General features: G+C 40.5%; 1 protein-coding gene across 1 annotated transcript in view; it reads left to right on the plus strand.

Moving 5' to 3' along the window:
- TCERG1L (transcription elongation regulator 1 like) overlaps positions 1-14,436 on the plus strand; it is a 202,694-nt gene that overhangs the window by 19,800 nt on the left and 168,458 nt on the right. The window contains exon 4 of the mRNA XM_032225831.1: positions 9,470-9,634. Within this exon, the coding sequence (XP_032081722.1) occupies positions 9,470-9,634 (165 nt within the window). The remainder of the gene's footprint in view (positions 1-9,469; positions 9,635-14,436) is intronic.

Genomic DNA, 14,436 nt, shown 5'->3' on the forward strand with positions numbered 1-14,436 from the left:
CTTAAAAATGCCAGCCTACAAGAGCAATACAGAATGCTCTTGATGCTGTGGATTTGAAAATGGAAGAGGATGCTACAACGAGTTTACATTTGAAACTAGCCAATGTCTCAATAATTAAAGAGGACATACAGACAGAATAAATGAGAAGATTGATGTGGAAAACTGTCTTATCTTGATTTACAAAAGAGATACATTAAGCTGTTTCTGAAATGAGATAGCACTTATCTCACTTAGATAAGCACTTAGACTTATACACTGCTTCACATTGCTTCACAGTCCTCTACTTGTGGCTTACAAATATCAGCATATTGTCCTCAACATATCGCCCCTCATTTTACTGACCTTGGAAGGATGGACGGCTCAGTCAACCTTGAGCTGATAAGAATCAAATTGCTGGCAGTTGGCAGAATTAGCTTGCAATACTGCATTCTAATCACTGTGCCACCAGATAAAGACAAAATTATAAGAAATCAACTTATGGGACATTATTTAATGTGATTAAACATCAAGCTTTTAAAAGGTACAGGACAACAGAACTTGACAACGAATTTTAGAAAGTAATTTATTTGTTAAATATATATGCCACCATCTCATCATCCAAAGTTATTAGAAGAAACAAGAAGCAATATTATAATGATATCTGTAAGACACTGAAGAAAACAAAATGGAAATTATAACAATCTCTACAGAAAGCATCTAGTTCAGAAATCCATTAGAAGGCTCATTGATGGATTATTGTAAACTCTTCATACCAGCTCCTAATTTGCCAAAACTAAATAATTGATTTGAACTACATTCACTACTTACTCAGCTCAAGAAATGTTAAATATATACTTCCGATTTTTCAACAGAAGAAGAATCACTAACCCAGCATTATCCTAGCAACCTGGAGAAATAAACAATGGGCAATAAACATTGGAAGACACCAATCTACATATCAATATCAAGCAACAGAGATTTAAAAAGGGTGTGCAAACAGTTAGACAGTATTATTAATGTGCCAGTAAAATATCACTTACAATCATTCAGTGTAGTTTACTGGAGTTTACATACAAAGAGAGATGCCAGAGGTTTTAGCATAGGCCAAAGAATGTGATGTATTATTGCTGATGCACATTGGGAAAAACAAATAGAAAACAAAGAAAGAAAGAAAGAAAGAAAGAAAGAAAGAAAGAAAGAAAGAGAAATAAAGAAAGAAAGAGGAGGGGAGAGGGATGGAGGAAGGAAAGATGAAGAGAAGGAGAGTAAGGGAGGGAGGAAGGTAGGAAAGAAAGAAGGAGTCAGAGAGGGAGGGAGTAAAGGAAGGAGGGAGCGAGAACGAAAGAAAGAAAGAAAGGACGAATGAACTAAAGAAAGAGGCCAGAAAGTACTGATTATACAAAGGAATCAGTTGTGTTAGACATGTCAATCTGTGGAATATTTTAAGGAAATGGGAATCCCATACCTTCTTATTATCCACGTACAAAATTTATGCATAAGACAGGAAGGCCGGAGTCCATAGAATATGGACATTCAGACTAGATCCAGGCTGACAGAGGAGAGAGACAAGTCTGTATAGTTTCGCCTTATTTATTTAACCTCTATGATGGATATCTGTCAAAGGAGTCTGGTTTGGAAGAAGGTAAGCATGGTTTTCATACCTGGGGATGAAACATCAATCATTTGTGCTCTGCTGATGAGAGTACTCTGCTGAAAATGCAAATGAGCTGCAAGCTTCACAAATGGAAATAGAACAAGGAAAACATGGGACTAAGATTAAATATAAAGATGATAAAAGTAATGATGACAGGTACAATGACAGACTTTAGAATTGACAACGAAGATTCTGAGATGGAAGGTAGCATATGTTTTTTTAGGATTGACTATCAACAGTAAAGGAACCTTAGTCAAGAAATATGTTTCTGATTAGCATTTGGTAGAGCTGCAATGAAAGCCTTGGAAAAGATATTTAGATGCCATGATGTGCCTAGAATTTTGAAGATTAGAACTGCATGACAATGTAGAAGAATAGAAAGAGCATAGACACATTTGAACTCTATGTTGGGGAAGGTATCCTGAGAATAACAGGGACAGCTCACATTATGTAAAATCTTAATTCTATTTAGAGGTCCATAATGCTAGGGAACATGGAAGGAAAGAGGATAATCAGAAGCAATGTGGATTACAGAGGAGTGAATGACCAAGTGGAAGATCTGAAGGGCCTGGTTGGGAACAGATCACCCTGGAGAATCTCTAGTCACAATATGATTGATATTTATTCTTTGATTCGATCAATTGAAATAAGATATTGAAGGGAGGATGACTGCCAAAGAATTGAATTATGGTGTTGGAAAAGACTCTAGAGAATCCCTTGGACTGCAAGGAGATCAAATCAGTTAATTTTAAAGGAAATCAACCCTGTTCTTTGGAACGACAGATAGTGATGCTGAAGCTCAAATACTTTGGCCATCAAATGGGAAGAAAGGAATCCCTGGAAAAGATCCAGATGTTGAGAAAGAATGAAGGTAAAGGAAGAAGGGGACAGCAGAGGATGAGATGGTTAGATAGTGTCATGGATGCAGTAGGCATGAGTTTTGGCAAGACTCCATTAGTCAGTGGGGGAGAAGAAGGCCTGGGTGTATGTGGTCCATGGGATCAGAAAGAGTTGGACAGAACATAGTGATTGGACAACAACAAAGGATACATTGCATATATTACTGGTTTGGAAATAGGAAGTGATAGTAACTAATAAATCTGTGTGGATCCTGGTCAATTTGTACAGCTCTCCTCATTAGAGTATACAGGTATATCGTGAAATCCACAGATGGCACCAAGGCTCCAGTGAAGTTGACTGAGATTTGCAATTTTGGGATCCGCAAACAGTGTAAATGTCCTTTCTTTAAAGAGAGCCAATCTCATCCCTCCAGAGTGACGGGATCCATACCAGGCACACAGAGGAAGAAAGGAAGATATGTGATCATGGGAATGGTGGGCGAAGACTCAAGTCCACGCTAGATTCACTTCATGCGAATAGTCATCAAGTTTCTCAGTGGTTTCCATATATACTGTAGCAACAAGCATTTTTTGAAACAATATATTTAATTATTAGAGCCGAGGTGGCGCAGTAGTTAAATGCAGCACTGCAGGCCACTTCAGCTGACTGTTATCTGCAGTTCAGCGGTTCTAATCTCACTGGCTCAAGGTTGACTCAGCCTTCCATCCTTCCGAGGTGGGTGAAATGAAGACCCAGACTGTGGGGGCAATATATGCTGACTCTGTAAACTGCTTAGAGAGGGCTGAAAGCCCTATGAAGCGGTATATAAGTCTAACTGCTATTTCAGCTGACTGCTATCTGCAGTTCGGTGGTTCAAATCTCACTGGCTCAAGGTTGACTCAGCCTTCCATCCTTCCGAGGTGGGTAAAATGAGGACCCGGATTGTTGTTGGGGGCGATATGCTGACTCTGTAAACTGCTTAGAGAGGGCTGAAAACCCTATGAAGCGGTATATAAGTCTAACTGCTATTGCTATTGCTAATTACATTGCAGATTTCTTTCCTTCTGTAAATATCTTTCTTCTTTTATGTCTGTAGTAATGATTTCTTTTATAGGTAGTGTTTGAGGGGAGGCTGATTGCTTCCACCATAAAGATTTTCTGTACCGTTTACTGATGTTTTTTTAGACTTCTCCGTTTCTTGACAGTCACAGGAGCCTTTGAAATGTGTGTCAGACAGCAGATGCACTGGAGTGACAGGGCAAAAGCAATCAATATCTCTATGGCATTAAGCAACAGCAAGAGCAACAATTAAGAATGACACAGCAATGCTCTTTGCTGAAGAACAATTGTATGTATAATCCTGGTTACCATTAACTTCGGAATACATATCCATCCAGGACCCGATAGCCTTCGCTCTCTTTTGAAATCGATCAAATTGTCTGAAAACAGCAAAAGAAAATCCATTCAGGAAAAAATAAATGAGATTTTTTTTTCCACAGTCATTTCAATGGCACTTTCTTCCCAGCATAATTATTTAAGGTTCATGTAATAAATAGTAACTTATCTATTAGGTATTTATTTATTATTTTTGCTAACTATTAGATCGATAGCTCACTTTTATTTTTATGCAACTCCAGGTATACACAACGCCCACCACCTTTTTTATTTTGTCCACAATAATCTTGTATGCTGCATAATTTCTTAATCCCCTTTTGTGAGACATAGAACCTTTCTCTTGCAATGCATACATACATGAATACATATGGATTTAAAAATTCCATATGGTTTCTATTCTCTCTCTCTCTCCCCTACCCACCCACAGTTTTCTGGTTCTGTCAACACAGAAAACAGTTAAAAATTTGAAACCTTCTAGTCAAAATGAAAAGCAAAAACAGTTTTGAAACCTTGCAGTTGAAATGAAAACTGCCTTCCACCACTGACAGAAGACAGTCTCATCCCCATAAAAGGTTAATGGAGACATAAAGCATCACACCCGATCTTTGCAATGTACAGGTACATATGATCTAGAACAGTGTTTCTCAACCTTGGCAACTTGAAGATGTCCGGACTTCAACTCCCAGAATTCCCCAGCCAGCGAATGCTGGCTGAGGAATTCTGGGAGTTGAAGTCCGGACATCTTCAAGTTGCCAAGGTTGAGAAACACTGATCTAGAATAACTTTTTCTAATCCTTTGCCCTCCAGATGCATCATGTTGCAACTTTCAAAACTTACAGTACATAGAAATTGGGTGCAACAGGTTGACAAATCAATCATATCCAGGACAGCCTTCCAGGATTCATCCATTAAAATACATTTAAAAACATTCTTTTCCATTAATTAAAACGTAATTCTAACATTGAGGGAATCCTTCCCTATGAAAAGGCCAGCTGCTTAAAATAACTCTGAGGAACGAGATCAGTTACAGTATTGACAATCAATGTTCTTGATTCTGATGAAGATATACTTACTTTTATTGCAACTATAAGCTAACTATTGATTTTAATCCCCAAGAGCACAATTGGGGAGAAAGGTTTGGCAGGAAAGAAAACACACACAATAAAGAAAAAAACAACACAAACACACACTTTTTCAGGGTAGGAATATCGCAAGACTTTTATTGACATTATTGCCTTTCTGTTTCCTGCTTTTATTGCAATTTTAATAGATGTAATTATTTAGACATTCATATGCCAAATGATAAGAAAGTAAGTTGAAGTATCCAGTCCTTAACTTCTATTAATTAAGGAGCCATAAATGTTGTTGTGATCATAAGTGACAACAGCAACAAGGAACAGGTCTAGGATTCTGCTGAATCTTCAAAATAAATCCTAAAACGTGCACCTAGCAATAGCAATAGCAGTTAGACTTATATACCGCTTCATAGGGCTTTCAGCCCTCTCTAAGTGGTTTATAGAGTCAGCATATCGCCCCCAACAATCCGGGTCCTCATTTCACCCACCTCGGAAGGATGGAAGGCTGAGTCAACCTTGAGCCGGTGAGATTTGAACCGCCGAACTGCAGATAGCAGTCAGCTGAAGTGGCCTGCAGTACTGCACCCTAACCACTGCACCACCTCGGCTCTGTTATGAAATTTCTAAAATCATGAGTCATCCCCAACAAGGCTCTTGGCTGACTTACTTGTTGCCTTAATGTCTGAAGGGCTTCCTTGTCAATTAAATAGATTTGCTGAATAACATAATAAGCTAATGATTTATTTAAATTTATTTCGTGCATTATCCAGTGTAGAGATGACAACAGCTGGCATTTGTCAAATTAACTTTCCTTTAAGAGTTTTATTTTTTTTCCTTTCCCTGTTTTTGAGCTCTGATCAAGCAAGGCATGTCTCCCCTATCCTCCCAGAAAGTAAATATTATGAAGAGAAAGCATTGGAGATAATGAAGCAATATTTCTACATTATCAATTATTGAATTCAGTTTGTTCTTTGGAAGAAGATACATTGCCATAATATCCTTTCCTTTTGCATTTTGGAATCAAGTGTAAAGGGCATTCGGAACATTTGCTGGCTTCCCTGATTTGCTATCATCAGATCTATTGCAACTTCCATACTTCTGAGCCAGCATTGGTTCATTCAGTTTGCGACTATAAATTCCATTAACGTGGAGGCTGGGATAGATTGTGTTGCACAGAAATCACCTACATTTGCCTGGTAAAATACACTAGACCAGTGGTTCCCAAACTTGGCAACGTTAAGATTTGTGGACTTCAACTCCCAGAATTCTCATGCCCAGCTTCTTCCGGTCAGCTCTGCTGGCTGGAGAATTCTGGGAGTTGAAGTCCACAAGTCTTAAAGTTGCCAAGTTTGGGAACCACTGGAATAGACAATACCGCCTTCATTCAGTCACTGCTTTTCTGAAATAATATACATTTATGTTCTGACCCCCCTCCTCCATCCAGGAACGAAAGCCGAGACAAACGTAAACGAGAATGTTTTTTAATCAGTCCAGACTCTCGTTGGCTGAAAGCCACATAAACAAAGAGATAAGCACTCTGGCAGCAAGTCCTACAAACCTTGGCAGCAATGCAAACAAACTCTGGCAGCAATCCAGCCTGCCAAGTTTGTTTCTTGTTAATCGTTAACGTTGACTTCTGCAAGAAGGGCATGACACAAGCAGTCTCTTTTATAATCAGGAGATTATCTTAATGAGCATCAGCTGAGCGTAATTACCTCCTGTAATTATGTATTTGTTCTTGATGCTGAGTAGCCCTTCGACGGCGTGCATCCTGGAACAACTCCCCTTCTCCCCACTGATCCAAGGCTCAGGCACCACCTGGTGGCCAACCAGTCTCTCTGCACCCTGCTCGGAGTGGGAACCCTGTCCAGGGTCCTCCACCTCCTCCAGGGCCGACTCATAAGACCCCTCACTGTCGGAGTCTGGTGGCAGCTCCAACGGCTCCTGCCGGGCCACAACACATTTATATGTATCCATTTATTACAATTGTGTTGGGCTTGGATAGAATGACATAACAATATTCTTTCTCTTAAAAGGGCACCCCATCTTAGTCCCTATGTCTGTCAGCTGCCGCTTTACGCTTGTTTGTGTGCTTTGCTACCATGTGGTGACAGTCTGCCATGAACTCTGGGGAGGATGGATGGGAGAGAGAGAGAATGCTTGGGGGAAAGTGAAAGTAGCCTCTATATCTCCCTGAGATGCTGCTTCAAGGTCACCCAGCTGGGAGAAGAAAGCAGATGCACACCAATCTATGCTCGTCCTGACCATTTTGAAAACACATTGCTTGAACCTGATCGGTTATGGGGTTCAGCAATGGAAGGAAGTTAAGGGATGGAAAGTTGAATTTAGGGATTTTGGCATGCAATTCTCATGCAATGCTATGCATTACTGCAATGCACTTGACTCCTAATAAAACTATTCCTTTTTCAACTAATGGAGCCGAGGATCATTTCTGTTTAAAGTTTTAAGTGCTGGCAGGTTTAACAATGTCCTTTGTCTATCCTTTTATTGTGCCTTTTCTCTTTCTTTCCCACTTTCTTAGGGCTACTAGTTAAGAATGAAAAAAAAAAAGATTAATACAAGAAAGTGCTTTTTTGCGGCCATTTTTTACAGCTGAGATTTGATGATGCAACCCATTTCCTCTCTCGCACCCTCTTTCTACCAACGTGCAATTTCTCTTGGTTTCTTTTAGATTATTTCTACCTCCTCCTCTCCCTCCTTTCCTCCCTTTTGTCTATTTGCTTTTGCTGAGCCAGTGATTTTTTTTCTAGCTTCTCTCTCTTTTTGCCCCACCAGCCTGCTAAAGAACAAAAGGGTCCAGTTTGCCTAAAATCTAAACTGCAAACTTTATCCATCTAGTGTTTCCTAACTTCAGCAATGTGAATATGGATATATCTCAATTCCCAGGATTCCCAAGACCTCCCAAATCCTGGGACTTGAAGTCTAACATCTTAATGTTGCTGAAGTTGAGAACCTAGCTCTCATCCATCATTTCTTTTATATATATATATATATATATATATATATATTAGATTTTTACAACCCCTGGTAAGCCCCAATTATGGGAGGAAGCTAACTGCTTCCATCATCTGTCCTTCAGCTCGTCACAAGAGTCCATCACGACAGAAACCCAATATTTTTACTGTTGCCTTTGTTATATTTGTGCTGGTTTTATTTTTTTTTATTTTTTTCTTCTCTCCTTCTCTCCTTCCTTCCCTCCTTCCTTCCCTCCCTCCTTCCCCCTTCCCTCCCTCCTTTCTTCTCTCCTTCTCTCCTTCCCTCCTTCCTTCCCTCCTTCCTTCCTTCCTTCCCTCCTTTCTTTCCTCCTTCTCTCCTTCCTTTCCTCCTTCCTTCCCTCCTTCGTTCCCCCTTTCTTCTCTCCTTCATTCCCTCCTTCCTTCCCGCCTTTCTTCTCTCCTTCTCTCCTTCCTTCCCTCCTTCCTTCCCTCCTTTCTTCTCTCCTTCTCTTCTTCCTTCCCTCCTTCCTTCCCTCTTTGCTTCCCTCCCTCCTTCCTTCCCTCCTTCACTTCCTCCTCCCTTTCCTTCCACTCTTCTCTCCTTCTCTCCTTCCTTCCATCATTTCATTACTCTGGCCTTCCTCTAAAATGTCACTCTGCCGCTTTCTCCTTGTTTGTTAGTTAGTTTATTGGATTTATATGCCGCCCTTCTCCCAAGGACTCAGATATAAGTACTTTCATCAAATCCACTACTAAAGATATTTCATACCAGATGAGCGTATACTCTGAATAATAATAGCTGAAATGGTAACCATGGGGACATTTAAATTACATATGGTAGCCCCATTATGGTATAGCATTTCAACTCCTAATTCTGCCTTTGAAAGCAGGTTTCAGAAATAAGCACCGGTACCTTATTCTTAACCCCACTTATTTGTATAGTGTCTGATTTAAAAAAAAAATGTTTTACATTCCATGTTGAGCAAGAATATTAACCTGTACCATTTTAAATCAAAATTATATTGTATTGATTGGGCTGCAGTGGTTTTGAACTTTCATAGCTGATTCATTGTTGTTGTTCCTACATGAAAAGTGTGGAAGTGGTTTTGTTCTATAAAGCCAGGCAAAATATACTTTTTTTTTCTTCATGCTAGGAAGAAGAAAAATAATTTGAAGCAATCTTGTCATCAAACCATGATGACAGAGCTGGCTGCTAAGCAGTAGATTCATAGGAGGTATTCTACCAGTTCAGACCAGTTCAACCGAACCGGTAGCGCAAATTGCTGGTGGGCCCGCCCTCCCACCTTCCCGCCCTCCCGCCCTGGCTCTATTTAGGGATGTTTTTTGAGCAAAGTGCATGCGCGGAAGGCCGAGCGCATGTGTGGATGGGGCACCTGTGAGCAAAGTGAGCATGCGCACACACGCGCGTGCACACACACACATTTGCAAACCAGTAGGGAAGGTAAGTGAAAACCACACCTGAGTAGATTTTATATGAATGTTGAAGAATTCAAGTATGCAGCGAACATACTGTAATGTGATTCATATTTTTTTTCTTTCCTCCTCAGCTGGTTCCCTTAAACAAACTAGAGGCAACAAGGCCATTGCCTTTGCAGCAGCCATGCTCTCCATAGACGCTGAGCCCCCTCAGGGACCACCATCAAGTATCCAACCATGCCATGTGCTGACTTTGTCACCGTTAAAAGTCCCAGTTTTGGCATCACCTTTCCAAGGTATGAGGTTTTTTTTTTGCTTGTTAATCAATGTAATATTTCAGTGCTGTATGAATGAACAGCATCCTGAATTGTTTCCTGAATGGTTCCCACAGAAGCCAAAATTCAACTTACTCTTTTAAAAATGCTCAGGGTGTAGTAAAACCCTAATTGTATTGGGTCACGCAGCAAATGTATTTCGGCCGATAATCATGAGAGGATCCAAAAGATAAAATAAATGCAAAGCCTTTGTTGTCATTGTACATCATGTATACAGTGAAATTGGTTTGGCTCCACTGCTGCAGTCTGTACAGGAATACAAGACAACATGAATAATATAAAGAATAATTCTTGTACAAGTACCCTGTTTTCCCCAAAATAAGACCCCCCTCCCGGATAATAAGCCCAATCAGGCTTTTGAGCGCATGCACTAAAATAAGCCCTCCCCAGAAAATAAGCCCTCCCTGAAAATATTGCAATACAGCAGCAGCCATGAGGTGACCACTCTCACCATCTCCTGCACCTCAAAAATGATAAGATCTCCCCGAAAATAAGGTCAAGTGCTTATTTCGTGGGTCAAAATAAAATAAGACCCTGTTATTTTCAGGGAAACACGGTAGTTAGGGAAAAAAAAACTAATCATATGTTTCCATATGTATGTCATATTCTATGCAACATGTATATTATTTCTGGTTATGATCTTATAAATGAATAGCTAAAGGTTCAGATCAGAATTTTTTTTAAAAAAAAATATATGAATTTATCAACTAGGAATAAAGTGATCCGGCCATTTGGTGCATAAATGAAGAGAACCATTAACAGGAGGGCAAATCTATTTTGTGGAAATCCTATTGAGACAAGAACTGAAGAGATGGGGATTGGGGGGGGGGGAGAGGGATGGTAGGATCGATGCTGGTAAGCCTTACATGCCAGAGAGCAATTCTGTGGAATTACTTTGAAAGTGAAAGTCACCAGAAATGACTGAAGGCAGAGAAGAGATGCTGCATTAGCATTCGCTCTCTGAGGGCGTGATTTATATGAAGCGGAGATTTGTCTGAAGTGGAGCCTTTGATGTGAGAGAGAAATCGTGGAGAGCTTATTGGCTAAGGAAGGTTCTCGAAAGAAAAAGTAATGGTAAACTAGCAAACTTCCATTCGGCTCTTCCAAGTTAGAGTTTAAGAAGTAATGCTTGATCATGTCTTATGAATAATTTCACGAATAAGCATCAAAATTCTGCTAACCCAGAAAGGCTGTTTTCAAAGGACAGGGTCACTTCCAGGTATTTGCCACAGAACAAAAACAACAATTTAGTGAATTGTAGAGGGACGTGGTAGCTGTGGTTAAGACACTGAGCTTGTTGATCAGAAAGGTCGGCAGTTCAGTGGTTCGTAGTGCCGCGGAATGGAGTGAGCTCCCATCCCAGCTTCTGCCAACCTCGCAGTTCGAAAACATGTATAAATGCAAGTAGAAAAATAGGAACCACCCTTGGTGGGAAGGTAACAGCGTTCTATGCACCTTCGGCGTTTAGTCATACCAGCCACATGATGATGGAGACGTCTTTGGACAACGCTGACTCTCTGGCTTTGAAATGGAGATGAGCAATGCCCCCTAGAGTTGGGAACTACTAGCACATATGTGTGAGGGGAACCTTTACCCTTAGAGGGACAGGGGCTATCAATAGGGCCTTACATAGAAAAAATAACTCAGAAGATTTATCTGCTGGGCAGTGTGCCACATTTGGCTAGCTAATCATGAAAGCTGCACCATTTACATGAATCCTGACTCGGTCCGTATTATATATTTGTTTAATATATTTAGATGAGAAGCATATCGCTATTTACTGGGTAATAACTTGAATTGAAATTGAGGGAAGCAAGGAGGGAAGGAAGGAGGGAAGGAAGGAGAGAAGGAGAGAAGAAAGGAGGGAAGGAAGGAGGGAAGGAAGGAGAGAAGGAAGGAGAGAAGGAGAAAAGAAAGGAGGGAAGGAAGGAAGGAGAGAAGGAGGGAAGGGGAAGGAGGGAGGGAAGGAAGGGGAGTAGGAGAGAAGAAACGAGGGAAGGAAAGAGGGAGGGAGGGAAGAAGAAGTAGGACCGTTGTAAGATAAGATGGATCTATGGGATGTTAAAAAAGCAATCTTCAAGTATATTGTCAACAGTAGGAAAAATTGTTATAAATACATACTATTAATAACAGTTATGAGATCATATAATTGTGAATGTATATATGAAATTGATAAAATAAAAAAAATAAAAAATAAAATAAAATAAAAAGAAATTCATAGAATTTACTTTGTAGCTATGTATGAACAAAATTGTTGTGAATCAGCTAAATTCTAAAGATGGAATTACAGAAATTATTGCTGATTACATGTTAAAAATAAAGGCATTCATGTAGATTTCTTGTAGCTATCAAGAAGGACAAAAAGCACTTTGCCTTATCATTATAAGGGAGATAATCCTAAAATCCTGTCTTGACTTCTTTATTTTTTGAGAGAGAAAAAAATTCTTCAGCTATAAAAACAGTGAAACATTTCAATGATGTACTTTTTAAAACAGCTATTACAGTATACACTCTCTGTAAAATTGCTTAAGCTCCCCGGAAGATTATTGCAAAGAGCTATCCCATTGAGATAACCAGTTTGGTTTGACTTTGCAAGGATAAACATGTCAGGTTTTGGTAGCAATGTTTTCCTTAGGTTGATAGGATATCAAATAGCATGTTAGGAGTACCAGAAAAATAAATCCATTATCCATCACGCGGCAGGAAATTGCATTATTTATAGATATCCTGTCAAGCGGAATGCACAATGGAACTTTGAAATAAGTAAAAGTGAAAGCAGATACTACCTGAATTATGTAATTGCCTCTGGCATTCAGCACCTGCTCTATCTGGGACATAATGGAATCTATAATATATGATTCATGCCTTGGATGTTGGATAGAACTGGAATGGATGCCTTGGAAATCATCTGGTGGACTTGGGGTCCAGAATTGCAACTAGACTAAGTCTAATGGAGGTGCATTTATTTGAGTAAATATTTGAGGGGCTCCTACAAAGATGAGGAGGGTCAAACTATTTTTCAAAGCACCAAAAGGCAAGGCAAGAAAACAATGGTTGGAAACTAATCAAGGAGAGATGCTAGTCTAGAAGATTTGGCTAGCAAGAGAAAAGAAGGACTGAGGGAGGGGTATGATAGCAGTCTTCCAGGATTTGAGAGGCTGCCACAAGGAGGGTGGGGTCAATTTATTTTCCAAAGCACTATAAGGCAGGAATGGATGGAAACTAATCAAGGAGAGATGCAACCTGGAATTAAGCAGAAAATTCCTAAGAGTGAGGAGGATAGTTAGCCAGTGGAACAGCTTGCCTTCAGAAGTTGTGGGTGCTTCATCATGGAGATTTTGAAGAAGAAGATGGACAGCCACTTGTCTGAAATGCTATGCTTTAACAGGGGGCTGGACTAGAAGACCTCCAAGGTCCCTTCCAGCTCTATTCTGATTGATCACTGGAGGCTTTCAAAAGGAAACTGGACAACCATTTGTCTGAAATGGAATAGGGTCTCCTGCTTGAGCATGAATTTCGATTAGAAGACTTCCAAGGTCCCTTCCAACTCTATTGTTCTATGTTCTAAGTTTCTCTTGGATGACTGTCAGATATGAAGGAAATGCCTGAATATTTTTCCTGGGGCTAAGAAACATTTCTTGAGTGTTCTTTTCTTCCCTTCTATATTTTCCAAGATTGTGGACTTCTTAAGATATCTGGATCTACACATCACTTCCTCAAAATATGATAATTTGAGCTTTGTCATTTCAAGTAAAAATCTCTGATTCTTGACTTGGTCCATTTGTGTTTTCGTATCCTGAGCATTGTATCCTCAGGCGGTTTTTTCAAACACCAACATTTAAAAGCTTCAATACCGCATCCATGTGATTCCCTTGGTAAAATAGAGGAGTGATTTACCATTTCCTTTCACCAGGCATTGCCAAGAAAATCACAGGGATCGACAATATAAAATGATTGGCAGTATAGTGACAGATGATTGTGGAATGGGTGGCACTGAGAATGGTGTAGGATACACTTAACCATGCTGCTGAGGAACAGCTGTTGACACTAAACCGATCCTCATCCTCCAAAATCATCTTGTATCACTGCTGCTTTCTATAAAGGTCTGGTTTGAGCAGTTGGGCAGTTGGGATGACCTTTATAGCAATAGCAGTTAGACTTATATACCGCTTCATAGGGCTTTCAGCCCTCTCTAAGCGGTTTACAGAGTCAGCATATGGCCCCCCACAGTCTGGGTCCTCATTTCACCCACCTCGGAAGGATGGAAGGCTGAGTCAACCCTGAGCCGGTGAGATTTGAACCGCCGAACTGCAGAACTGCAGTCAGCTGAAGTAGCCTGCAGTGCTGCATTTAACCACTGCGCCACCTCGGCTCTATGCTTTGGATGGTCCTTACTTGTGCCTTGTAGGTGTCCCTTCCCCCCAATGAGATAACATAGGACAGTGATGGTGAACGTTTTTGGCACCAAAAGTGCCAAAAAGAGAGTGCACCCGTACGAATGCTCATCTGGGCCACAAACCAGAAGACAAGCTCCCCAGGGGGCATGTGCGCACCTGGAAATGAACTTCTGGTTTCTGGCGCACGTATGAGCACCATTCAGCTAGTCTTCCAGTTACTGGCACACATGCATGAACGGCGATCAGCTGGCTGGATGCCCACATTAGAAACTGGAAGAGCAACTCATCTAGTTTCCAGCACTGCCACAAGCACAAAGGCCAGCTGATTGTTGCATCAGAAACCCAGAAGAGGAGCAGGCGACGTCA

The sequence above is a fragment of the Thamnophis elegans genome, chromosome 10, assembly GCF_009769535.1.
Source record: "Thamnophis elegans isolate rThaEle1 chromosome 10, rThaEle1.pri, whole genome shotgun sequence".
In the NCBI taxonomy this organism is placed as follows: domain Eukaryota; kingdom Metazoa; phylum Chordata; class Lepidosauria; order Squamata; family Colubridae; genus Thamnophis; species Thamnophis elegans.